The sequence below is a fragment of the Oncorhynchus nerka genome, linkage group LG27 (genome assembly GCF_034236695.1).
Source record: "Oncorhynchus nerka isolate Pitt River linkage group LG27, Oner_Uvic_2.0, whole genome shotgun sequence".
Taxonomy (NCBI): Eukaryota; Metazoa; Chordata; class Actinopteri; order Salmoniformes; family Salmonidae; genus Oncorhynchus; species Oncorhynchus nerka.
In genome coordinates, this window is record NC_088422.1 from 88,755,009 (window position 1) to 88,781,967 (window position 26,959).

The following is a 26,959-nucleotide window of genomic DNA, read 5'->3' on the forward strand; positions in this document are numbered from 1 at the left end:
TCAGCACCATGCCACGGAGCTCCACTAAACCTACCTGTACGGAGACGCCGTCCATTCAGCAATGCCACGGAGCTCCACTAAACCTACCTGTACGGAGACGCCGTCCATTCAGCACCATGCCACGGAGCTCCACTAAACCTACCTGTACGGAGACGCCGTCCATTCAGCACCATGCCACGGAGCTCCACTAAACCTACCTGTACGGAGACGCCGTCCATTCAGCACCATGCCACGGAGCTCCACTAAACCTACCTGTACGGAGACGCCGTCCATTCAGCACCATGCCACGGAGCTCCACTAAACCTACCTGTACGGAGACGCCGTCCATTCAGCACCATGCCACGGAGCTCCACTAAACCTACCTGTACGGAGGCGCCGTCCATTCAGCACCATGCCACGAAGCTCCACTAAACCTACCTGTACGGAGACGCCGTCCATTCAGCACCATGCCACGGAGCTCCACTAAACCTACCTGTACGGAGACGCCGTCCATTCAGCACCATGCCACGGAGCTCCACTAAACCTACCTGTACGGAGACGCCGTCCATTCAGCGGTTCTGAATCACGGGCACGGACTTAACTCACTTTAAAAAGTAATGTGTACATTTTCCTTTTGTATTTCGTGATTTTCGTCATTCGTTGGTCGAGTTTGTTTGTCTTCATGCGTCCTTGTCGATTGTAGGCCTGATGTAGGCTATTATACATTTGATTTCAATGCCTGTGTAGGATTTATCTGTAGTAGTTGGTATTAGAGGTCAGCTGTTTTATACACTGGTTGTTTTCACCTTGATGTCCGCATTTGAAGTTGGGATGGTTTTGACTTGATAGCCTGTATTATGCATCTATTTCATGTTCGCAGTTTGCGCGATTCCACAAGTAAATTAGTCAATTCATGATAAGGTTGAGTAGTGGTTGACATTGTATCCTACACGCAGTTCCACATTCCTTTACAACAAATATTGCAATGATAATTAATGCCTGGGGTAATTTGTATTAGTTTCAGCTGTTCTCCAAAATAGCATTTTAGAGTTGAAAAATTAAGTATAAATGCAGTAAATGAGCTTCAACCATAGGTTTAGAAGAACTAATGCAACTAGTACAGTAGCATACAGTCATTGTACAGTAGGCTATTCCCATTTCCGGGTTATGAGACAGACAGCGTGGTAGGCAGCATCACAGGCTGGAAGTGTTTGGTTTGATGAAATCAGGAAGTTGACGTTTTTCCTTTGCAATCCGTGCTTGTGAGTGTTCCTTCGGCTATTTTGTCTTCGGTTAAACTTTCACTTGTGGATGTACCGAAGTTTAGCCTGTTCAATGCTTTAGAAACGCAAAATCAGTACCATTCGACAGTGCTTGAACACTGCGGACAATGCGGTGAGTAAATATTCCTTATCAACCACACTCATTAGCGAGCAACAAGTGCGCACGTTTCGCAAACAAATGTGTCTACTTGCTGTCACTGGACGCACGTTTGGCACGTTCCAGAGTTTATACGCCTAATAAAGTAAACTTGTTAAAGAATCAAGATCATGCACACCGTGTGTGGTTTTATAGATGCGGCATGTGTAAACCAAAGTGAATTAACTGAAGTGTCGTGTGTGTTCAAGGCCGCCAGAAATAGTAACGTCTCTGTTTTTATAGTTCTGGCTGTAGACTAGTGTGTGTTTTACACAGAGATAATTTAAAAATACAAATCCACTAAATTAGGCAACTGTGTCTGGGTGGGTATAATTTGTGGAACGGGGTGGGTATAATTTGTGAAACTGGGTGGGTATAAATTTGTGGAACTGGGTGGGTATAATTTGTGGAACATTCCAACAGGAATCTGTTCTAAGAACTTGTGAAGTACAAGGATGTCAACAAACAACCCATTCAAAGTAGCACGATCACTTCACATAGCTGTTTATTGTATATGGGTCTGAAACAATAACACGAGAAGTCATAAAAGTTGTAGTATAAAGCTTCTCGTACTAGACACAAGTACATTATTCTAATTAAGGCATCTCGACAACTATAGTTGTAAATGTTGGGTGGCAATTCGTGTATCCATTAACTTGTTGTTATGCAATGTGTGTGTGTGACTGCTTTCACTTTCTCTAGATCAAACCTATGTCTGGCTGCCTGCCTGCCTGACTGGCTGTGTTTTGCAGGGCTCTGACTAATGGCCTCTCCCTCTGTCCTCCCTCCTACCACAGCCCATCTCTGACCAGTGTCTTCCACCACAGCAGTGACTCAGACTGGGACCAGTCCCACTGACCACCACCACCCTGTGCTGGGGCTCGTTCAGTCCTGCCCTGCTGTGGAGGAGGAGGCATGTCCTACTGGTCAGTCGGCCTCTCCCTCTGTCCTCCCTCCTACCACAGCCCATCTCTGACCAGTGTCTTCCACCACAGCAGTGACTCAGACTGGGACCAGTCCCACTGACCACCACCACCCTGTGCTGGGGCTCGTTCAGTCCTGCCCTGCTGTGGAGGAGGAGGCATGTCCTACTGGTCAGTCGGCCTCTCCAAGGCCACTGGAGACACACAGAGCAACAACATGGAGGAACAAGAGAAACACCATCTTCAACAAGATGGTGAGATAATTCACTTTTACTGTATTGTACTTATCTCAGAGTCTTTTCCTTATTCCTTACATTGGAGGAGAATGTCCAAGGTCCCATCAGACCTTTAGAGAAGGATATGAGTAGAAGGAATCAAGGAAAGATGGTGTGATAATGAGCCATAGGCTGGTTAATGTGTTTTCCTTGGTTGTGGTTTTAGTACTGGAACATTCTTTGTGTGTCTGTGTTTCCAGTTCAACCCTCTGCCAAAGTCCTGTGTCACTGTGTCTGTGTTTCCAGTTCAACCCTCTGCCAAAGTCCTGTGTCACTGTGTCTTGTTGCAGTTCAACCCTCTGCCAAAGTCCTGTGTCACTGTGTCTTGTTGCAGTTCAACCCTCTGCCAAAGTCCTGTGTCACTGTGTCTGTGTTTCCAGTTCAACCCTCTGCCAAAGTCCTGTGTCACTGTGTCTGGGTTTCCAGTTCAGCCCTCTGCCAAAGTCCTGTGTCACTGTGTCTTGTTGCAGTTCAACCCTCTGCCAAAGTCCTGTGTCACTGTGTCTGTGTTTCCAGTTCAACCCTCTGCCAAGGTCCTGTGTCACTGTGTCTGTGTTTCCAGTTCAACCCTCTGCCCAAGTCCTGTGTCACTGTGTCTGTTTCCAGTTCAACCCTCTGCCAAAGTCCTGTGTCACTGTGTCTGTGTTTCCAGTTCAACCCTCTGCCAAAGTCCTGTGTCACTGTGTCTGTGTTTCCAGTTCAACCCTCTGCCAAAGTCCTGTGTCACTGTGTCTGTTTCTCCAGTTCAACCCTCTGCCAAAGTCCTGTGTCACTGTGTCTTGTTGCAGTTCAACCCTCTGCCAAAGTCCTGTGTCACTGTGTCTGTGTTTCCAGTTCAACCTGTGTCACTCTGCCAAGTTCAACCCTCCTGTCCTGTCACTGTGTCTGTGTTTCCAGTTCAACCCTCTGCCAAAGTCCTGTGTCACTGTGTCTGTGATTCCAGTTCAACCCTCTGCCAAAGTCCTGTGTCACTGTGTCTGTGTTTCCAGTTCAGCCCTCTGCCAAAGTCCTGTGTCACTGTGTCTGTGTTTCCAGTTCAGCCCTCTGCCAAAGTCCTGTGTCACTGTGTCTGTGTTTCCAGTTCAACCCTCTGCCAAAGTCCTGTGTCACTGTGTCTGTGTTTCCAGTTCAACCCTCTGCCAAAGTCCTGTGTCACTGTGTCTTGTTGCAGTTCAACCCTCTGCCAAAGTCCTGTGTCACTGTGTCTTGTTGCAGTTCAACCCTCTGCCAAAGTCCTGTGTCACTGTGTCTGTGTTTCCAGTTCAACCCTCTGCCAAGGTCCTGTGTCACTGTGTCTGTGTTTCCAGTTCAACCCTCTGCCAAAGTCCTGTGTCACTGTGTCTGTGTTTCCAGTTCAACCCTCTGCCAAAGTCCTGTGTCACTGTGTCTGTGTTTCCAGTTCAACCCTCTGCCAAAGTCCTGTGTCACTGTGTCTGGGTTTCCAGTTCAACCCTCTGCCAAAGTCCTGTGTCACTGTGTCTGGGTTTCCAGTTCAACCCTCTGCCAAAGTCCTGTGTCACTGTGTCTGTGTTTCCAGTTCAACCCTCTGCCAAAGTCCTGTGTCACTGTGTCTGTGTTTCCAGTTCAACCCTCTGCCAAAGTCCTGTGTCACTGTGTCAGTGTTTCCAGTTCAACCCTCTGCCAAAGTCCTGTGTCACTGTGTCTGTGATTCCAGTTCAACCCTCTGCCAAAGTCCTGTGTCACGGTGTCTGTGTTTCCAGTTCAGCCCTCTGCCAAAGTCCTGTGTCACTGTGTCTGTGTTTCCAGTTCAACCCTCTGCCAAGGTCCTGTGTCACTGTGTCTTGTTGCAGTTCAACCCTCTGCCAAAGTCCTGTGTCACTGTGTCTGTTTCTCCAGTTCAACCCTCTGCCAAAGTCCTGTGTCACTGTGTCTTGTTGCAGTTCAACCCTCTGCCAAGGTCCTGTGTCACTGTGTCTGTGTTTCCAGTTCAACCCTCTGCCAAAGTCCTGTGTCACTGTGTCTGTGTTTCCAGTTCAACCCTCTGCCAAAGTCCTGTGTCACTGTGTCTGTGTTTCCAGTTCAACCCTCTGCCAAAGTCCTGTGTCACTGTGTCTGTGTTTCCAGTTCAACCCTCTGCCAAAGTCCTGTGTCACTGTGTCTGTGTTTCCAGTTCAACCCTCTGCCAAAGTCCTGTCCTGTCACTGTGTCTTGTTGCAGTTCAACCCTCTGCCAAAGTCCTGTGTCACTGTGTCTGTGTTTCCAGTTCAACCCTCTGCCAAAGTCCTGTGTCACTGTGTCTGTGTTTCCAGTTCAACCCTCTGCCAAAGTCCTGTGTCACTGTGTCTGTGTTTCCAGTTCAACCCTCTGCCAAGGTCCTGTGTCACTGTGTCTGTGTTTCCAGTTCAACCCTCTGCCAAAGTCCTGTGTCACTGTGTCTTGTCTGTGTTTCCAGTTCAACCCTCTGCCAAAGTCCTGTGTCACTGTGTCTGTGTTTCCAGTTCAACCCTCTGCCAAAGTCCTGTGTCACTGTGTCTGTGTTTCCAGTTCAACCCTCTGCCAAAGTCCTGTGTCACTGTGTCTTGTTGCAGTTCAACCCTCTGCCAAAGTCCTGTGTCACTGTGTCTGTGTTTCCAGTTCAATCCTCTGCCAAGGTCCTGTGTCACTGTGTCTGTGTTTCCAGTTCAACCCTCTGCCAAAGTCCTGTGTCACTGTGTCTGTGTTTCCAGTTCAACCCTCTGCCAAAGTCCTGTGTCACTGTGTCTGTGTTTCCAGTTCAACCCTCTGCCAAAGTCCTGTGTCACTGTGTCTGTGTTTCCAGTTCAACCCTCTGCCAAAGTCCTGTGTCACTGTGTCTGTGTTTCCAGTTCAACACTGTGTCTGCCAACCCTCTGTCCTGTGTCACTGTGTCTGTGTTTCCAGTTCAACCCTCTGCCAAAGTCCTGTGTCAACCACTGTGTTGTGTTTCTTCAACCCTCTGCCAAAGTCCTGTGTCACTGTGTCTGTGTTTCCAGTTCAACCCTCTGCCAAAGTCCTGTGTCACTGTGTCTGTGTTTCCAGTTCAACCCTCTGCCAGTCCTCAACCCAGTTCTCTGCCAAAGTCCTGTGTCACTGTGTCTGTGTTTCCAGTTCAACCCTCTGCCAAAGTCCTGTGTCACTGTGTCTGTGTTTCCAGTTCAACCCTCTGCCAAAGTCCTGTGTCACTGTGTCTGTGTTTCCAGTTCAACCCTCTGCCAAAGTCCTGTGTCACTGTGTCTGTGTTTCCAGTTCAACCCTCTGCCAAAGTCCTGTGTCACTGTGTCTGTGTTTCCAGTTCAACCCTCTGCCAAAGTCCTGTGTCACTGTGTCTGTGTTTCCAGTTCAACCCTCTGCCAAAGTCCTGTGTCACTGTGTCTGTGTTTCCAGTTCAACCCTCTGCCAAAGTCCTGTGTCACTGTGTCTGTGTTTCCAGTTCAACCCTCTGCCAAAGTCCTGTGTCACTGTGTCTGTGTTTCCAGTTCAACCCTCTGCCAAAGTCCTGTGTCACTGTGTCTGTTTCCAGTTCAACCCTCTGCCAAAGTCCTGTGTCACTGTGTCTGTGTTTCAGTTCAACCCTCTGCCAAAGTCCTGTGTCACTGTGTCTGTGTTTCCAGTTCAACCCTCTGCCAAGTCCTGTGTCACTGTGTCTGTGTTTCCAGTTCAACCCTCTGCCAAAGTCCTGTGTCACTGTGTCTGTGTTTCCAGTTCAACCCTCTGCCAAAGTCCTGTGTCACTGTGTCTGTGTTTCCAGTTCAACCCTCTGCCAAAGTCCTGTGTCACTGTGTCTGTGTTTCCAGTTCAACCCTCTGCCAAAGTCCTGTGTCACTGTGTCTGTGTTTCCAGTTCAACCCTCTGCCAAAGTCCTGTGTCACTGTGTCTGTGTTTCCAGTTCAACCCTCTGCCAAAGTCCTGTGTCACTGTGTCTGTGTTTCCAGTTCAACCCTCTGCCAAAGTCCTGTGTCACTGTGTCTGTGTTTCCAGTTCAACCCTCTGCCAAAGTCCTGTGTCACTGTGTCTGTGTTTCCAGTTCAACCCTCTGCCAAACTGTCCTGTGTCACTGTGTCTGTGTTTCCAGTTCAACCCTCTGCCAAAGTCCTGTGTCACTGTGTCTGTGTTTCCAGTTCAACCCTCTGCCAAAGTCCTGTGTCACTGTGTCTGTGTTTCCAGTTCAACCCTCTGCCAAAGTCCTGTGTCACTGTGTCTGTGTTTCCAGTTCAACCCTCTGCCAAAGTCCTGTGTCACTGTGTCTGTGTTTCCAGTTCAACCCTCTGCCAAAGTCCTGTGTCACTGTGTCTGTGTTTCCAGTTCAACCCTCTGCCAAAGTCCTGTTCAACCCTCTGCCAAAGTCACTGTGTCTGTGTTTCCAGTTCAACCCTCTGCCAAAGTCCTGTGTCACTGTGTCTGTGTTTCCAGTTCAACCCTCTGCCAAAGTCCTGTGTCACTGTGTCTGTGTTTCCAGTTCAACCCTCTGCCAAAGTCCTGTGTCACTGTGTCTGTGTCCTTCTGTGTCTGTGTTCAACCCTCTGCCAAAGTCCTGTGTCACTGTGTCTGTGTTTCCAGTTCAACCCTCTGCCAAAGTCCTGTGTCACTGTGTCTTGTTTCCAGTTCAACCCTCTGCCAAAGTCCTGTGTCACTGTGTCTGTGTTTCCAGTTCAACCCTCTGCCAAAGTCCTTGTCACTGTGTCTGTGTTCTGCCACTGTGTCTGTGTTTCCAGTTCAACCCTCTGCCAAAGTCCTGTGTCACTGTGTTCAACCCTCTGCCAAAGTCCTGTGTCACTGTGTCTGTGTTTCAGTTCAACCCTCTGCCAAAGTCCTGTGTCACTGTGTCTGTGTTTCCAGTTCAACCCTCTGCCAAAGTCCTGTGTCACTGTGTCTGTTTTCCAGTTCAACCCTCTGCCAAAGTCCTGTGTCACTGTGTCTGTGTTTCCAGTTCAACCCTCTGCCAAAGTCCTGTGTCACTGTGTCTGTGTTTCCAGTTCAACCCTCTGCCAAAGTCCTGTGTCACTGTGTCTGTGTTTCCAGTTCAACCCTCTGCCAAAGTCCTGTGTCACTGTGTCTGTGTTTCCAGTTCAACCCTCTGCCAAAGTCCTGTGTCACTGTGTCTGTGTTTCCAGTTCAACCCTCTGCCAAAGTCCTGTGTCACTGTGTCTGTGTTTCCAGTTCAACCCTCTGCCAAAGTCCTGTGTCACTGTGTCTGTGTTTCCAGTTCAACCCTCTGCCAAGTCCTGTGTCACTGTGTCTGTGTTTCCAGTTCAACCCTCTGCCAAAGTCCTGTGTCACTGTGTCTTGTTGCAGTTCAACCCTCTGCCAAAGTCCTGTGTCACTGTGTCTGTGTTTCCAGTTCAACCCTCTGCCAAAGTCCTGTGTCACTGTGTCTGTGTTTCCAGTTCAACCCTCTGCCAAAGTCCTGTGTCACTGTGTCTGTGTTTCCAGTTCAACCCTCTGCCAAAGTCCTGTGTCACTGTGTCTGTGTTTCCAGTTCAACCCTCTGCCAAAGTCCTGTGTCACTGTGTCTGTGTTTCCAGTTCAACCCTCTGCCAAAGTCCTGTGTCACTGTGTCTGTGTTTCCAGTTCAACCCTCTGCCAAAGTCCTGTGTCACTGTGTCTGTGTTTCCACCCCTCTGCCAAAGTCCTGTGTCACTGTGTCTGTGTTTCCAGTTCAACCCTCTGCCAAAGTCCTGTGTCACTGTGTCTGTGTTTCCAGTTCAACCCTCTGCCAAAGTCCTGTGTCACTGTGTCTGTGTTTCCAGTTCAACCCTCTGCCAAAGTCCTGTGTCACTGTGTCTGTGTTTCCAGTTCAACCCTCTGCCAAAGTCCTGTGTCACTGTGTCTGTGTTTCCAGTTCAACCCTCTGCCAAAGTCCTGTGTCACTGTGTCTGTGTTTCCAGTTCAACCCTCTGCCAAAGTCCTGTGTCACTGTGTCTGTGTTTCCAGTTCAACCCTCTGCCAAAGTCCTGTGTCACTGTGTCTGTGTTTCCAGTTCAACCCTCTGCCAAAGTCCTGTGTCACTGTGTCTGTGTTTCCAGTTCAACCCTCTGCCAAAGTCCTGTGTCACTGTGTCTGTGTTTCCAGTTCAACCCTCTGCCAAAGTCCTGTGTCACTGTGTCTGTGTTTCCAGTTCAACCCTCTGCCAAAGTCCTGTGTCACTGTGTCTGTGTTTCCAGTTCAACCCTCTGCCAAAGTCCTGTGTCACTGTGTCTGTGTTTCCAGTTCAACCCTCTGCCAAAGTCCTGTGTCACTGTGTCTGTGTTTCCAGTTCAACCCTCTGCCAAAGTCCTGTGTCACTGTGTCTGTGTTTCCAGTTCAACCCTCTGCCAAAGTCCTGTGTCACTGTGTCTGTGTTTCCAGTTCAACCCTCTGCCAAAGTCCTGTGTCACTGTGTCTGTGTTTCCAGTTCAACCCTCTGCCAAAGTCCTGTGTCACTGTGTCTGTGTTTCCAGTTCAACCCTCTGCCAAAGTCCTGTGTCACTCTGCCAAAGTCTGTGTCACTTCCAGTTCAACCCTCTGCCAAAGTCCTGTGTCACTGTGTCTGTGTTTCCAGTTCAACCCTCTGCCAAAGTCCTGTGTCACTGTGTCTGTGTTTCCAGTTCAACCCTCTCCTGCACAAAGTCCTGTGTCACTGTGTCTTGTTTCCAGTTCAACCCTCTGCCAAAGTCCTGTGTCACTGTGTCTGTGTTTCAGTTCAACCCTCTGCCAAAGTCCTGTGTCACTGTGTCTGTGTTTCCAGTTCAACCCTCTGCCAAAGTCCTGTGTCACTGTGTCTGTGTTTCCAGTTCAACCCTCTGCCAAAGTCCTGTGTCACTGTGTCTGTGTTTCCAGTTCAACCCTCTGCCAAAGTCCTGTGTCACTGTGTCTGTGTTTCCAGTTCAACCCTCTGCCAAAGTCCTGTGTCACTGTGTCTGTGTTTCCAGTTCAACCCTCTGCCAAAGTCCTGTGTCACTGTGTCTGTGTTTCCAGTTCAACCCTCTGCCAAAGTCCTGTGTCACTGTGTCTTGTTGCAGTTCAACCCTCTGCCAAAGTCCTGTGTCACTGTGTCTGTGTTTCCAGTTCAACCCTCTGCCAAAGTCCTGTGTCACTGTGTCTGTGTTTCAGTTCAACCCTCTGCCAAAGTCCTGTGTCACTGTGTCTGTTTCCAGTTCAACCCTCTGCCAAAGTCCTGTGTCACTGTGTCTGTGTTTCCAGTTCAACCCTCTGCCAAAGTCCTGTGTCACTGTGTCTGTGTTTCCAGTTCAACCCTCTGCCAAAGTCCTGTGTCACTGTGTCTGTGTTTCCAGTTCAACCCTCTGCCAAAGTCCTGTGTCACTGTGTCTGTTTCCAGTTCAACCCTCTGCCAAAGTCCTGTGTCACTGTGTCTGTGTTTCCAGTTCAACCCTCTGCCAAAGTCCTGTGTCACTGTGTCTGTGTTTCCAGTTCAACCCTGCCAAAGTCCTGTGTCACTGTCCAAACCCTCTGCCAAAGTCCTGTGTCACTGTGTCTGTGTTTCAGTTCAACCCTCTGCCAAAGTCCTGTGTCACTGTGTCTGTGTTTCAGTTCAACCCTCTGCCAAAGTCCTGTGTCACTGTCTGTGTTTCCAGTTCAACCCTCTGCCAAAGTCCTGTGTCACTGTGTCTGTGTTTCCAGTTCAACCCTCTGCCAAAGTCCTGTGTCACTGTGTCTCTGCCAAACCCTCCTGTGTCACTGTGTCTGTGTTTCCAGTTCAACCCTCTGCCAAAGTCCTGTGTCACTGTGTCTGTGTTTCCAGTTCAACCCTCTGCCAAAGTCCTGTGTCACTGTGTCTGTGTTTCCAGTTCAACCCTCTGCCAAAGTCCTGTGTCACTGTGTCTGTGTTTCCAGTTCAACCCTCTGCCAAAGTCCTGTGTCACTGTGTCTGTGTTTCCAGTTCAACCCTCTGCCAAAGTCCTGTGTCACTGTGTCTGTGTTTTCCAGTTCAACCCTCTGCCAAAGTCCTGTGTCACTGTGTCTGTGTTTCTTCAACCCTCTGCCAAAGTCCTGTGTCACTGTGTCTGTGTTTCCAGTTCAACCCTCTGCCAAAGTCCTGTGTCACTGTGTCTGTGTTTCCAGTTCAACCCTCTGCCAAAGTCCTGTGTTTCAGTTCAACCTCTGTGTGTCTGTGTTGTGTTTCCAGTTCAACCCTCTGCCAAAGTCCTGTGTCACTGTGTCTGTGTTTCCAGTTCAACCCTCTGCCAACTGTGTCCTGTGTCACCCTGTGTCTGTGTTTCCAGTTCAACCCTCTGCCAAAGTCCTGTGTCACTGTGTCTGTGTTTCCAGTTCAACCCTCTGCCAAAGTCCTGTGTCACTGTGTCTGTGTTTCCAGTTCAACCCTCTGCCAAAGTCCTGTGTCACTGTGTCTGTGTTTCCAGTTCAACCCTGCTCCTGTGTCAAAGTCCTGTCCTGTCACTGTGTCTGTGTTTCCAGTTCAGCCCTCTGCCAAAGTCCTGTGTCACTGTGTCTTGTTGCAGTTCAGCCCTCTGCCAAAGTCCTGTGTCACTGTGTCTTGTTGCAGTTCAACCCTCTGCCAAAGTCCTGTGTCACTGTGTCTGTGTTTCCAGTTCAACCCTCTGCCAAAGTCCTGTGTCACTGTGTCTGTGTTTCCAGTTCAGCCCTCTGCCCAAGTCCTGTGTCACTGTCTGTGTTTCCAGTTCAACCCTCTGCCAAAGTCCTGTGTCACTGTGTCTGTGTTTCCAGTTCAACCCTCTGCCAAAGTCCTGTGTCACTGTGTCTGGTTTCCAGTTCAACCCTCTGCCAAAGTCCTGTGTCACTGTGTCTGTGTTTCCAGTTCAACCCTCTGCCAAAGTCCTGTGTCACTGTGTCTGTGTTCAACCCTCCAGTTCAACCCTCTGCCAAAGTCCTGTGTCACTGTGTCTGTGTTTCCAGTTCAACCCTCTGCCAAAGTCCTGTGTCACTGTGTCTGTGTTTCCAGTTCAGCCCTCTGCCAAAGTCCTGTGTCACTGTGTCTGTGATTCCAGTTCAACCCTCTGCCAAAGTCCTGTGTCACGGTGTCTGTGTTTCCAGTTCAGCCCTCTGCCAAAGTCCTGTGTCACTGTGTCTGTGTTTCCAGTTCAGCCCTCTGCCAAAGTCCTGTGTCACTGTGTCTTGTTGCAGTTCAACCCTCTGCCAAAGTCCTGTGTCACTGTGTCTGTTTCCAGTTCAACCCTCTGCCAAAGTCCTGTGTCACTGTGTCTGTGTTTCCAGTTCAGCCCTCTGCCAAAGTCCTGTGCCACTGTGTCTGTGTTTCCAGTTCAACCCTCTGCCAAAGTCCTGTGTCACTGTGTCTGTGTTTCCAGTTCAACCCTCTGCCAAAGTCCTGTGTCACTGTGTCTGTGTTTCCAGTTCAACCCTCTGCCAAGGTCCTGTGTCACTGTGTCTGTGTTTCCAGTTCAACCCTCTGCCAAAGTCCTGTGTCACTGTGTCTGTGTTTCCAGTTCAACCCTCTGCCAAAGTCCTGTGTCACTGTGTCTGTGTTTCCAGTTCAACCCTCTGCCAAAGTCCTGTGTCACTGTGTCTGGGTTTCAGTTCAACCCTCTGCCAAAGTCCTGTGTCAGTTCTGCCAAAGTCCTGTCTTGTCTGCAGTTCAACCCTCTGCCAAAGTCCTGTGTCACTGTGTCTTGTTGCAGTTCAACCCCAGTCTGCCAAAGTCCTGTGTCACTGTGTCTGTGTTTCCAGTTCAGCCCTCTGCCCAAGTCCTGTGTCACTGTGTCTGTTTTGCCAGTTCAACCCTCTGCCAAAGTCCTGTGTCACTGTGTCTGTGTTTCCAGTTCAACCCTCTGCCAAAGTCCTGTGTCACTGTGTCTGTGTTTCTGTTTCCAGTTCAACCCTCTGCCAAAGTCCTGTGTCACTGTGTCTGTGTTTCCAGTTCAACCCTCTGCCAAAGTCCTGTGTCACTGTGTCTGTTTCCAGTTCAACCCTCTGCCAAAGTCCTGTGTCACTGTGTCTGTGTTTCCAGTTCAACCCTCTGCCAAAGTCCTGTGTCACTGTGTCTGTGTTTCCAGTTCAACCCTCTGCCAAAGTCCTGTGTCACTGTGTCTGTGTTTCCAGTTCAACCCTCTGCCAAAGTCCTGTGTCACTGTGTCTTGTTGCAGTTCCGCTGACAATGGAACATTGTTCAATACATGACCAGTGTGGCTCTCAGGCTACTGGTGAAACATAGAGATACTGTATCAATTAGGGTGTGTGTGTGTGTGTGTGTGCACATACACATTTTACTATACTAGTAAACCAAATAAAATGCAGAGAAGTGAGGACATTTTGCTGGTCCTCACTTGTAAAAAGGCTATTCAGGGATTATGTTTAGGGTTAGAGAAAATGTGATTTTGAATGGGAATCAATTGTTGGTCCCCAAAAAGTCCTTACAAGTTTAGTAAGACATAGCTGTGTGTGAGACAAGAGTTCAGGTAGTTTGTCTAGGCACCTTGGTTGGACTGGGAGCTAGTATCAGCCAACATTATCATACTGTTTTAAAAAAAAGAGTTTTTTAGGTATTTAATTGTTGGTTAAGGGCTTGTAAATAAGCAGTTCACTCTAAGGTTGTATTCGGCGCATGGGACAAATACAATTTGATTTGATCCCCTTTCGATACTGTGTTCTGTTAGACTGCTCCCAGATCTGTTTGTGCCATTGGCATAACAATCGCCATAGGAGTTGTCAAGACGGCAAAAACAGATCTGGGATCAGGCTACTGTTCCGTGGCAGTCGGAGAAGTTTTGACTGTGAACCAGCGGATTCAGAATTGGTGAGGCTCATCTGTGTCTGAGTGTCGGCTGCTTAAATATAGAAGACAGAACTGAAACAACAACACCACTGGGTTCAGTCAAGTGGTGGCAGCAGCACTACTGTATCCTATGTTACTACTGAAGTCACTGCAGCACCGTCTGAAACAACACCACTGGGTTCAGTCAAGTGGTGGCAGCAGCACTACTGTATCCTATGTTACTACTGAAGTCACTACAGCACCGTCTGAAACAACAACACCACTGGGTTCAGTCAAGTGGTGGCAGCAGCACTACTGTATCTTATGTTACTACTGAAGTCACTGCAGCACCGTCTGAAACAACAACACCACTGGGTTCAGTCAAGTGGTGGCAGCAGCACTACTGTATCCTATGTTACTACTGAAGTCACTGCAGCACCGTCTGAAACAACAACACCACTGGGTTCAGTCAAGTGGTGGCAGCAGCACTACTGTATCCTATGTTACTACTGAAGTCACTGCAGCACCGTCTGAAACAACAACACCACTGGGTTCAGTCAAGTGGTGGCAGCAGCACTACTGTATCCTATGTTACTACTGAAGTCACTGCAGCACCGTCTGAAACAACAACACCACTGGGTTCAGTCAAGTGGTGGCAGCAAACAACAACACCACTGGGTTCAGTCTACTGTATCCTATGTTACTACTGAAGTCACTGCAGCACCGCCTGAAATGACCTTTTATAGTTATGGGCCCTGGTCAAAAGTAGGGCACTATCCGTAGGGAATAGGGTGCCATTTTGGACGGACACTACGTAAATATACTGTAGATGCTTTAGAAAGGCTCTGTGGAAGAATTGACACCTCCATGTTTTCATTCAGAAGGACATTTTCTCGTCTCATAACATGTTTTTAAATCATATTGATTGTGGAATTTGAAACTTTGACATTTAGATGGTTCATAAAATTGCTTGTTTGTCGGTGATGTGTGGAACAGCAAAATCAGTGTCTAGAAGGGCAACTGTGTCTTACTCAGTACCAGTGGCAGGTGTGATAGACCACATATAGGTTGTGAGAGTATGAAAATGGCGTGTGTGAGAGAGCGAATGAAAGAGCATGTGTGGGAGAGACAGAAACTTTTACTCTTCCTCTCTGTCTCTCTCTCCCCTTTCTCTCTCACCCTTTCTCTTCCACCTCTCTCTCCCTCTCTCTCTGTCTTCCACTCTCTCTCTCTGTCTTCCACTCTCCTTTCTCTCTCCCTATCTCTGCCTCTTCTACTCCTCTCTCTCTCTCTCGCTCTCTCTATCTCTCTCCCCTTCTCTCTCGCTCTCCCTCTATCTCTGTCTTCCACTCCCCTTTGTCTCTCACCCTCTCTCTGTCTTCCACTCCCCTTTCTCTCTCACCCTCTCTCTCTGTCTTCCACTCCCCTTTCTCTCTCACCCTCTCTATCTCTGTCTTCCACTCCCCTTTCTCTCTCACCCTCTCTATCTCTGTCTTCCACTCCCTTTCTCTCTCCCTATCTCTGCCTCTTCTACTCCTCTCTCTCTCCCCTTTCTATCTCGCTCTTCCTCTCTCTCTCTGTCTTCCACTCCTCTCTCTCTCTCTCTCTCTTCCACTCCTCTCTCTCTCTCTCTATCTCCCACTCCTCTCTCTCTCTCTCTCTCCCACTCCCCTTTCCCTCTCCCTCTTTCTCCCTCTCTCTCCCACTCCCCTTTCCCTCTCCCTCTTTCTTTTGACTCTCTCTCTCTCTCTCTCTATAAATAAATGGTGGGACTCTCCCACTCCCCTTTCCCAGTTCCTGAGAAGACACATCTTTGACTCTCTCTCTTCCATGACTCCCCTTTCCAGCGTCTCTCCCTCTTTCTATCTCCCCTCCTCTCTCTCCCTCTTTCTCTCTCTATCTCCCACCTCTCTCTCCTCCCTCTCTCTATCTCCTCTCACATGACCTCTCTCCAGTCAACATGACTCTCTCTCTCTCTATCTCCCACTCCTCTCTTTCTCTCTCTCTCCCACTTCCAGTCTCCCTCTTTCTCCCACTCCCCTTTCCCTCTCCCTCTTTCTCTCTCTCTGGTAGTAGACCAGTCAACATGACTCTCCTCTCTCTCTCCCACTCCCCTTTCCCTCTCCCTCTTTCTCTCTCTCTCTTCCACTGACCCCTTTCCAGTGTCAACTTTCTCTCTGAGAAGACCATGACCTCCAGTCTCTCTCCTCTCTTTCTCTCTCTATCTCCCACTCCTCTCTCCCTCTCTCTATCTCAACTCTCTCCTCTCTCCCATCCTCTCTCTCTCTCTCCCACCCACATCCTCTCTCTCTCTCTCTCCCACTCCCTTTCCCTCTCCCTCTTTCTCTCTCTCTCTTCCACTCCCCTTTCCCTCTCCCCTCTTTCTCTCTCTCTCTTCCACTCTGAGAAGACACATCTCTCTCTGATGTGGTAGTAGACCAGCTCTCTTTTCCACTCCCATTTTTCTCTCTCTCCTTTCAATTCAATTGACTTTATTGACATGGCAAGTTCATTATTACTTACATTGTCAAAGTATACATATTGAAAAAAAATAATATTTTTTTATATATAAAATATATATATTTACATATCAATAAATGGTGGGACCAACAGTAATAGTGGTAGTGGACATTGGGTTTACCATTAACAACAACTACAACAATATTATGAGAACAACAATACATTAAAGCAGTGGTAGTAGACCAGTGTCAACATGACTGAGAAGACACATGACCTGGTAGTAGACCAGTGTCAACATCTGAGAAGACACATGACCTGGTAGTAGACCAGTGTCAACATGACTGAGAAGACACATGATGTGGTATGAAAGACAAAACAAAACAAGATGGGAAATATTATCGACATTACTTTGCACTTTTCACTGGCTGTCCCTCAGGTTGTGGCAGGAGGACACATATTTGGCTGCCAAAACTGCACATTTTGGCTTTTCACCCAATAAATATTAGATTTTTTCTTCATCTTTTATAGTTTCAAATTCTTTGTATTGAATTATAATTTTGGGAAATAAATATTCTCTTAGGTCTGAATATTTGTCACAGTGTAATAGGAAATGCAGCTCTGTCTCTACCTCTCTCTCTCTCTGTCTTCCACTCCTCTTTCTCTCTCTCTCTCTCTCTCTCTGTCTTCCACTCCTCTTTCTCTCTCTCTCTCTCTGTCTTCCACTCCTCTTTCTTCCACTCCTCTCTCTTTCTCACTCTCTGTCTCTCTCTCTCTCTCTTCCACTCCTCTCTCTCTCTCCTCTCTCCTCTCTCCCTCTCTCTCTCTCTCTCTCTTCCACTCCCCTTTCTCTCTCTCTCCACTCCTCTCCCCACCCTTTCTCTCTCTCCCACACCCCTTTCTCTCTCTCCCTCTCTCTGTCTCTCTCCCACTCCCCTTGCTCTGTCTCTCTCTGTCTCTCTTTTCCTCTCTGTGAGGCTAAGTGAAGTCCTCCCCAGTCCTATATCCCGGGGGAAGCAGGCAGAGAAGAGAGGAGGAGGGTTTGGTTACACTCTGCAGGGATGGGTGGTGGGGTAGAGATCGATAGGGGATAAAGACTGAGAGGCAGAGACATATCATCATTACCTTTCCTTTAGGACACTCCGGGAGGAGTCAGGAGGGAGGGAGGGAGACTGGTGGCTGGGGCTGCCAAACAAAGAAGCATCACCCCCCCCCCCCCCCACCCTGACAGTAGCTCTGAGTGCAGCCTGCCTGCTAGCCAGCCACAGCCAGGGAGGTAGAGGGAGGGATGCAGAGAGAGCCATCGGCCATGCAGACAGGCTAGAGAGGCTCCTTGGATACATAACACACTACAGAGGAAGGAGGGAAGAGGGAAAGGCTGTATGAGAAAAGGAACAAGCGATCTGAATGCCATGGGGAGATGGGAGACTAGAGAAGGGTCCAGTCTCATAGTATGAACAGGTATGCTACAGGACATGTGGCTGATGCCCTAGCCCAGAGTAACACTGCTCACTGTAGTCACTGTGTAGCCGATGTAGCTAGCTGGGTGAATATAGTCTTGTTTACAGTCTGGAGCATATGTACAGGGCATGTTGTTGTACGTGTGGCTAAAGCTAATGCTACATCAGATTAGTGGTAAATCTGTGGGTTTAATGTACTTTAGCTGTGATTGACGCTAGTGTTAGCCTGTAGGATCTGATTGTTTACCAGTGTAGCTGTGTGTACTGTAGGCTAGTAGAGGCATGTTTTTAATTCAGAGAGAGATGGGGACCCTGAAGATTTAATTTTCACTCTGACTGACTGGGTTTCGGGAAATCTCTTTTTATGCTTGTGGCTATACACTTTGTGGCTATACACTTTGTGACTATACACTTTGTGGCTATACACTTTGTGACTATACACTTTGGCTATACACTTTGTGACTATACGCTTTGTCTATACACTTTGTGGCTATACGCTTTGTCTATACACTTTGTGGCTATACACTTTGTGACTATACACTTTGTGGCTATACATACACTTTGTGACTATACACTTTGTGACTATACACTTTGTGACTATACACTTTGTGTGACTATACACTTTGTGGCTATACACTTTGTGACTATACACTTTGTGTGGCTATACGCTTTGTCTATACACTTTGTGGCTATACACTTTGTGGCTATACACTTTGTGGCTATACACTTTGTGGCTATACACTTTGTGACTATACACTTTGTGGCTATACACTTTGTGGCTATACACTTTGTGGCTATACACTTTGTGGCTATACACTTTGTGGCTATACACTTTGTGCTATACACTATACACTTTGTGGCTATACACTTTGTGACTATACACTTTGTGGCTATACACTTTGTGGCTATACACTGACTATACACTTTGTGACTATACACTTTGTGGCTATACACTTTGTGACTATACACTTTGTGGCTATACACTTTGTGACTATACACTTTGTGGCTATACACTTTGTGACTATACACTTTGTGACTATACACTTTGTGGCTATACACTTTGTGACTATACACTTTGTGGCTATACACTTTGTGACTATACACTTTGTGGCTATACACTTTGTGACTATACACTTTGTGACTATACACTTTGTGGCTATACACTTTGTGGCTATACACTGACTATACACTTTGTGACTATACACTTTGTGACTATACACTTTGTGGCTATACACTTTGTGACTATACACTTTGTGGCTATACACTTTGTGGCTATACACTGACTATACACTTTGTGACTATACACTTTGTGGCTATACACTTTGTGACTATACACTTTGTGACTATACACTTTGTGGCTATACACTTTGTGACTATACACTTTGTGACTATACACTTTGGACCCGTTGATTGTTTGATTTAATATTTTGCATTGGGGGAATATATACATCCCTATATTAGGGTCACTTTGGGTCATTTTCAAGAGTGGTGACACTTTAGTAACATGTTGGTATTTCACTTTACTTCCTGAATTGACTGAGTTGAAAAGGAATCGCCCCCAACCTGCTACCTGTATAGATACACTATTTCACTTGGATCTAAAGTGCAAGGCTTTTAGATAGAATGACAGTAAGTGATAGATGTTTGTCAGAATTCAGCCAGTGTTGGGTAGATCATTGATTTGACTTGATTAAATCACTGACTATTTCATCAGTATTACAGTGTGAAGTGTTGCTGTTGTTGAATCTCCAGGCTTAATTGAAGGTATCAACAACACTGAAACAACCGTCTTTCATCTATTCTAGAGTCGGTGCTGAGCCCGTCACATATGAACTAACTAGGTTATTGTACGTAGACTAGTAGGCTACAGTATTTTTAAACAAGACATTGAAGGCCTGATGGGAGTGTTTGGTATCTTGATAGAAAATCAAGGTGTCCTCTAAAATACTTTTGAGACATGGAAATCTTTCCATGGTGCTGGAACTGTAGCTCTCAAAAGAAACATCACCATATGTTGATTATCTTGTTCTTTATTGATCATCAATGCCATTGGGCACCTTTGCCCTTTGTGTATTGATGGTGCCTTAAATTGTCATCTCTACATTACACTCTGACAGTTCCAGGTTTCCCTTCAGAAAGACTTGATTTCTCTCAATGGGGCTTCCTGGTTAAATACTGTATCTTAGTAATACATCCCAGTGGGACAGGGATGTATGAGAGACTACATCATAAACTCCTGCACTGACTTAATAACGGACATGAATGTGACGGACCTTATGGGGTTTATACCTTTAAACCTACCTACCTCAGGGGTGAACAAGGGCAGAAGGGTGGAGGAAAATCTTTTGAAATGGAATGCAGCCCAGGATGGCTCCCCTCCTGTCCAATCACAGAAATGAAATGATTAAGGATCCTGCTACACAGAATGAGCCAATCAATCAGCAGATTACTGAGATTGCTGTCACTCTGCAGACAATGCATCCCTATAGTAATGACAGACACACACTGATCCAATGACCAGCCCTGTCTCTATGGGGACGATTGTATCGCATGTCCCTGTGCATCCACGGTGACTCATTCAAATGCAATTCATCTTCATTGAGACAGGAAGTCCCTTTGCTTAACACCTCTTCACTGCAGTAAAGGTGAGATTTCCTTAAACTATAATCCACATTTGTTGAAAAGCGCCACATTTCGCCCCAGCGCCTTTTATGTTGATGAAACTAAAGAGAGGAGCATCTGTATGATATATTCTGCTGTTCTGTCACGCTATGATGTCAGAAGGGAAACACTGTGTTCACAGTTTGAAGTCATTTGATCCTTTTTTTAGTTTCCTAAAGGGACGTGTCAGTTTCACCTAATAGGTCACTTTAATGAAGAGTAGAGTTGAGACCCTGCCTGATCCAATACCCAATCTACTAACTAGGGTTACAACATTCACATCACTTTAATGAAGAGTAGAGTTGAGACCCTGCCTGATCAATACCCAAATCTACTAACTAGGGTTACAACATTCACATCACTTTAATGAAGAGTAGAGTTGAGACCCTGCCTGATCAATACCCAATCTACTAACTAGGGTTACAACATTCACATCACTTTAATGAAGAGTAGAGTTGAGACCCTGCCTGATCAATACCCAATCTACTAACTAGGGTTACAACATTCACATCACTTTAATGAAGAGTAGAGTTGAGACCCTGCCTGATCAATACCCAATCTACTAACTAGGGTTACAACATTCACATCACTTTAATGAAGAGTAGAGTTGAGACCCTGCCTGATCAATACCCAATCTACTAACTAGGGTTACAACATTCACATCACTTTAATGAAGAGTAGAGTTGAGACCCTGCCTGATCAATACCCAATCTACTAACTAGGGTTACAACATTCACATCACTTTAATGAAGAGTAGAGTTGAGACCCTGCCTGATCAATACCCAATCTACTAACTAGGGTTACAACATTCACATCACTTTAATGAAGAGTAGAGTTGAGACCCTGCCTGATCAATACCCAATCTACTAACTAGGGTTACAACATTCACATCACTTTAATGAAGAGTAGAGTTGAGACCCTGCCTGGTCAATACCCAATCTACTAACTAGGGTTACAACATTCACATCACTTTAATGAAGAGTAGAGTTGAGACCCTGCCTGATCAATACCCAAATCTACTAACTAGGGTTACAACATTCACATCACTTTAATGAAGAGTAGAGTTGAGACCCTGCCTGGTCAATACCCAATCTACTAACTAGGGTTACAACATTCACATCACTTTAATGAAGAGTAGAGTTGAGACCCTGCCTGATCAATACCCAATCTACTAACTAGGGTTACAACATTCACATCACTTTCCCCAAATTCACAAGGTTTTCAGAAATACTAGTTGGAAGATTCTGTATTTTCTGCATATATCCTTCTCATTCTGGGAATCATTTTACAGTGATTTCTGGAGAACCTGGGAGTTTTGGAAAAGCTACCATCGTTTTGCAAATCTACCGATACGTTCCTATAAGGGTCAGATTGTGTCATACACAGACACTAATATATCTGTATCTGTGACGTCATAGGCCTACATCTTCACCTATCAGGAAACATTCTGCACATTGTGATGTGATATTATGGGACACATCCCCACACTGATAACACATTTAGCTGGAGGAGGTGGAGAGGTGCGCTAGCTATTCTTGTGTTTACTGTTGGTGATGGACACATTTAGGAGGGGGAGGACTCTTCCTTGTTGTTCTGTCTATCAGATGGACACATTTAGGAGGGGGAGGACTCTTCCTTGTTGTTCTGTCTATCAGATGGACACATTTAGGAGGGGAGGACTCTTCCTTGTTGTTCTGTCTATCAGATGGACACATTTAGGAGGGGAGGACTCTTCCTTGTTGTTCTGTCTATCAGATGGACACATTTAGGAGGGGAGGACTCTTCCTTGTTGTTCTGTCTATCAGATGGACACATTTAGGAGGGGGAGGACTCTTCCTTGTTGTTCTGTCTATCAGATGGACACATTTAGGAGGGGAGGACTCTTCCTTGTTGTTCTGTCTATCAGATGGACACATTTAGGAGGGGAGGACTCTTCCTTGTTGTTCTGTCTATCAGATGGACACATTTAGGAGGGGAGGACTCTTCCTTGTTGTTCTGTCTATCAGATGGACACATTTAGGAGGGGAGGACTCTTCCTTGTTGTTCTGTCTATCAGATGGACACATTTAGGAGGGGAGGACTCTTCCTTGTTGTTCTGTCTATCAGATGGACACATTTAGGAGGGGAGGACTCTTCCTTGTTGTTCTGTCTATCAGATGGACACATTTAGGAGGGGAGGACTCTTCCTTGTTGTTCTGTCTATCAGATGGACACATTTAGGAGGGGAGGACTCTTCCTTGTTGTTCTGTCTATCAGATGGACACATTTAGGAGGGGAGGACTCTTCCTTGTTGTTCTGTCTATCAGATGGACACATTTAGGAGGGAGGGAGAGCACTCTTCCTTGTTGTTCTGTCTATCAGATGGACACATTTAGGAGGGAGGACTCTTCCTTGTTGTTCTGTCTATCAGATGGACACATTTAGGAGGAGGACTCTTCCTTGTTTGTCTATCAGATGGACACATTTAGGAGGGGAGGACTCTTCCTTGTTGTTCTGTCTATCAGATGGACACATTTAGGAGGGAGGACTCTGGACCTTGTTGTTCTGTCTATCAGATGGACACATTTAGGAGGAGGACTCTTCCTTGTTGTTCTGATCTTTATCAGATGGACACATTTAGGAGGGAGGACTCTTCCTTGTTGTTCTGTCTATCAGATGGATACATTTAGGAGGGAAAGAGGGAGAGCACTCTGCTTGTTGTGCCGTCTGGTCTGTGCTCTGCTTTGCCCTTCAGGTCTCTTCACACACACAGACTGGCCAGGAGGACGGTATTGACGGCATTGGGTGCAGGCAGGTCTAATGGCTACAGTCCCTCTCCTCTGGCTTTCAGAGCCTTTAGGGCCAGTCAGACTCTCACCATATTAATTATACATACATGCAGCAGCAGGCCCACATCAGAGGGCTGCAGAGAGGCTCAGGGCTGCAGAGAGCTCAGGGCTGCAGAGAGGCTCAGGGCTGCAGAGAGGCTCAGGGCTGCAGAGAGGCTCAGGGCTGCAGAGGCTCAGGGCTGCAGGGCTGCAGAGAGGCTCAGGGCTGCAGAGAGGCTCAGGGCTCAGGGCTGCAGAGCTCAGGGCTGCAGGGGGCTGCAGAGAGCTCAGGGCTGCAGGGCTGCAGGGCTGCAGGCTCAGGGCTGCAGAGAGGCTCAGGGCTGCAGAGAGGCTCAGGGCTGCAGAGAGGCTCAGGGCTGCAGAGAGGCTCAGGGCTGCAGAGAGGCTCAGGGCTGGGCTGCAGAGAGGCTCAGGGCTGCAGAGAGGCTCAGGGCTGCAGAGAGGCTCAGGGCTGCAGAGAGGCTCAGGGCTGCAGAGAGGCTCAGGGCTGCAGAGAGGCTCAGGGCTGCAGAGAGGCTCAGGGCTGCAGAGAGCTCAGGGCTGCAGGGCTGCAGAGAGGCTCAGGGCTGCAGAGACGCTCAGGGCTGCAGAGAGGCTCAGGGCTGCAGAGAGGCTCAGGGCTGCAGAGAGGCTCAGGGCTGCAGAGAGGCTCAGGGCTGCAGAGAGGCTCAGGGCTGCAGAGAGGCTCAGGGCTGCAGAGAGGCTCAGGGCTGCAGAGGCTCAGGGCTGCAGAGAGGCTCAGGGCTGCAGAGAGGCTCAGGGCTGCAGAGAGGCTCAGGGCTGCAGAGACGCTCAGGGCTGCAGAGACGCTCAGGGCTGCAGAGACGCTCAGGGCTGCAGGGCTGCAGGGCTCAGGGCTGCAGAGACGCTCAGGGCTGCAGAGACGCTCAGGGCTGCAGAGACGCTCAGGGCTGCAGAGACGCTCAGGGCTGCAGGGCTGCAGAGACGCTCAGGGGCTCAGGGTTGCAGAGAGGCTCAGGGCTGCAGAGACGCTCAGGGCTGCAGAGACGCTCAGGGCTGCAGAGACGCTCAGGGCTGCAGAGACGCTCAGGGCTGCAGAGCTCAGGGCTGCAGAGACGCTCAGGGCTGCAGAGACGCTCAGGGCTGCAGAGACGCTCAGGGCTGCAGAGGCGCTCAGGGCTGCAGAGACGCTCAGGGCTGCAGAGACGCTCAGGGCTGCAGAGGACGCATTTAGGAGGGCGCAGAGACGCTCAGGGCTGCAGAGACGCAGAGACGCTCAGGGCTGCAGAGACGCTCAGGGCTGCAGAGACGCTCAGGGCTGCAGAGGCTCAGGGCTGCAGAGACGGACTCTCAGGGCTGCAGAGACGCAGAGACGCTCAGGGCTGCAGAGACAGCTGGGGCTGCAGAGGGCTCAGGGCTGCAGAGACGCTCAGGGACACATTGCAGGAGACGCTCAGGGTTGCAGAGACTGCTCAGGGTTGCAGAGGGCTCAGGGCTGCAGAGACGCAGATGGACACATCAGGGCTGCAGAGACGCTTTAGGGCTGCAGAGACGCAGAGACGCTCAGGGCTGCAGAGACGCTCAGGGCTGCAGAGACGCTCAGGGCTGCAGAGGACTCAGGGCTGCAGAGGCTCAGGGCTGCAGAGACATTTAGGGCAGAGAGAGCGCTCAGGGCTGCAGAGACGCTCAGGGCTGCAGAGACGCTCAGGGCTGCAGAGACGCTCAGGGCTGCAGAGACGCTCAGGGCTGCAGAGACGCTCGGCTGCAGAGAGGCTCAGGGCTGCAGAGATGCTCAGGGCTGCAGAGAGGCTCAGGGCTGCAGAGACGCAGAGATGCTCAGGGCTGCAGAGACGCTCAGGGCTGCAGAGACGCTCAGGGCTGCAGAGACGCTCAGGGCTGCAGAGACGCTCAGGGCTGCAGAGACGCTCAGGGTTGCAGAGACGCTCAGGGTTGCAGAGACGCTCAGGGCTGCAGAGACGCAGAGACGCTCAGGGCTGCAGAGACGCAGAGACGCTCAGGGCTGCAGAGACGCTCAGGGCTGCAGAGACGCTCAGGGCTGCAGAGACGCTCAGGGCTGCAGAGACGCTCAGGGCTGCAGAGACGCTCAGGGCTGCAGAGACGCTCAGGGCTGCAGAGACGCTGCAGGGCTGCAGAGACGCTCAGGGCTGCAGAGACGCTCAGGGCTGCAGAGAGGGCTGCAGCAGGGCTGCAGAGACGCGCAGGGCTGCAGAGAGGCTCAGGGCTGCAGAGAGGCTCAGGGCTGCAGAGACGCGCAGGGCTCAGGGCTGCAGAGACGCAGAGAGCGCTCAGGGCTGCAGAGACGCAGGGCTGCAGAGAGCGCTCAGGGCTGCAGAGACGCTCAGGGCTGCAGAGACGCTCAGGGCTGCAGAGAGGCTCAGGGCTGCAGAGAGCTGCAGGGCTGCAGAGGCTCAGGGCTGCAGAGAGCGCTCAGGGCTGCAGAGACGCTCAGGGCTGCAGAGAGGCTCAGGGCTGCAGAGGCGCTCAGGGCTGCAGAGAGGCTCAGGGCTGCAGAGGCGCTCAGGGCTGCAGAGGCGCTCAGGGCTGCAGAGGCGCTCAGGGCTGCAGGCGCTCAGGGCTGCAGAGGCGCTCAGGGCTGCAGAGGCGCTCAGGGCTGCAGAGGGCGCTCAGGGCTGCAGAGGCGCTCAGGGCTGCAGAGAGGCTCAGGGCTGCAGAGACGCTCAGGGCTGCAGAGCTGCACGCTCAGGGCTGCAGAGACGCTCAGGGCTGCAGAGACGCTCAGGGCTGCAGGCTGGGAGACGCTCAGGGCTGCAGAGACGCTCAGGGCTGCAGAGACGCAGAGACGCTCAGGGCTGCAGAGACGCTCAGGGCTGCAGAGACGCTCAGGGCTGCAGAGACGGGCTGCAGAGACGCTCAGGGCTGCAGAGACGCTCAGGGCTGCAGAGACGCTCAGGGCTGCAGAGAGGCTCAGGGCTGCAGAGACTGCAGAGACGGGCTGGACGCTCAGGGCTGCAGAGACGCTCAGGGCTGCAGAGGCTGCAGCTCAGGGCTGCAGAGACGCGCAGGGCTGCAGAGACGCGCAGGGCTGCAGAGACGCGCAGGGCTGCAGAGACGCTCAGGGCTGCAGAGACGCAGAGACGCTCAGGGCTGCAGAGACGCAGAGACGCTCAGGGCTGCAGAGACGCTCAGGGCTGCAGAGACGCTCAGGGCTGCAGAGACGCTCAGGGCTGCAGAGAGGCTCAGGGCTGCAGAGAGGCTCAGGGCTGCAGAGAGGCTCAGGGCTGCAGAGAGGCTCAGGGCTGCAGAGAGGCTCAGGGCTGCAGAGACGGTCAGGGCTGCAGAGACGGTCAGGGCTGCAGAGACGGTCAGGGCTGCAGAGACGGTCAGGGCTGCAGAGACGGTCAGGGCTGCAGAGACGGTCAGGGCTGCAGAGGCGCTCAGGGCTGCAGAGAGGCTCAGGGCTGCAGAAGAGGCTCAGGGCTGCAGAAGAGGCTCAGGGCTGCAGAAGAGGCTCAGGGCTGCAGAAGAGGCTCAGGGCTGCAGAGACTGTCAGGGCTGCAGAGACGCTCAGGGCTGCAGAGAGGCTCAGGGCTGCAGAGAGGCTCAGGGCTGCAGAGACGCTCAGGGCTGCAGAGAGGCTCAGGGCTGCAGAGAGGCTCAGGGCTGCAGAGAGGCTCAGGGCTGCAGAGACGCTCAGGGCTGCAGAGAGGCTCAGGGCTGCAGAGAGGCGCATGGTTGGTTTGAAGGGACCCGCATGGTTACAGGAACCCACCCGCATGGTTACAGGAACCCACCCGCATGGTTACAGGAACCCACCCGCATGGTTTGAAGGGACCCGCATGGTTGGTTTGAAGGGACCCGCATGGTTTGAAGGGACCCGCACGGTTACAGGAACCCACCCGCATGGTTTGAAGGGACCCGCATGGTTGGTTTGAAGGGATCCGCATGGTTTGAAGGGACCCGCACGGTTACAGGAACCCACCCGCATGGTTTGAAGGGACCCGCATGGTTTGAAGGGACCCGCATGGTTGGTTTGAAGGGACCCGCATGGTTGGTTTGAAGGGACCCGCATGGTTTGAAGGGACCCGCATGGTTGGTTTGAAGGGACCCGCATGGTTGGTTTGAAGGGACCCGCATGGTTGGTTTGAAGGGACCCGCATGGTTTGAAGGGATCCGCATGGTTTGAAGGGATCCGCACGGTTACAGGGACGCGCACGGTTACAGGGACGAGGGACCCGCACGGTTACAGGGACGAGGGACCCGCACGGTTACAGGGACGCGCACGGTTACAGGGACGAGGGACCCGCACGGTTACAGGGACGCGCACGGTTACAGGGACGAGGGACCCGCACGG

General features: G+C 49.9%; 1 protein-coding gene across 1 annotated transcript in view; it reads left to right on the forward strand.

Moving 5' to 3' along the window:
• The first annotated feature begins 1,143 nt into the window (after window positions 1-1,143).
• lrrk1 (leucine-rich repeat kinase 1) overlaps window positions 1,144-26,959 on the forward strand; it is a 183,119-nt gene continuing 157,303 nt past the window's right edge. The window contains exons 1-2 of the mRNA XM_065011179.1: window positions 1,144-1,374; window positions 2,196-2,575. Coding sequence (XP_064867251.1) covers window positions 2,482-2,575 — 94 coding nt within the window. The 5' untranslated portion in view covers window positions 1,144-1,374; window positions 2,196-2,481. The remainder of the gene's footprint in view (window positions 1,375-2,195; window positions 2,576-26,959) is intronic.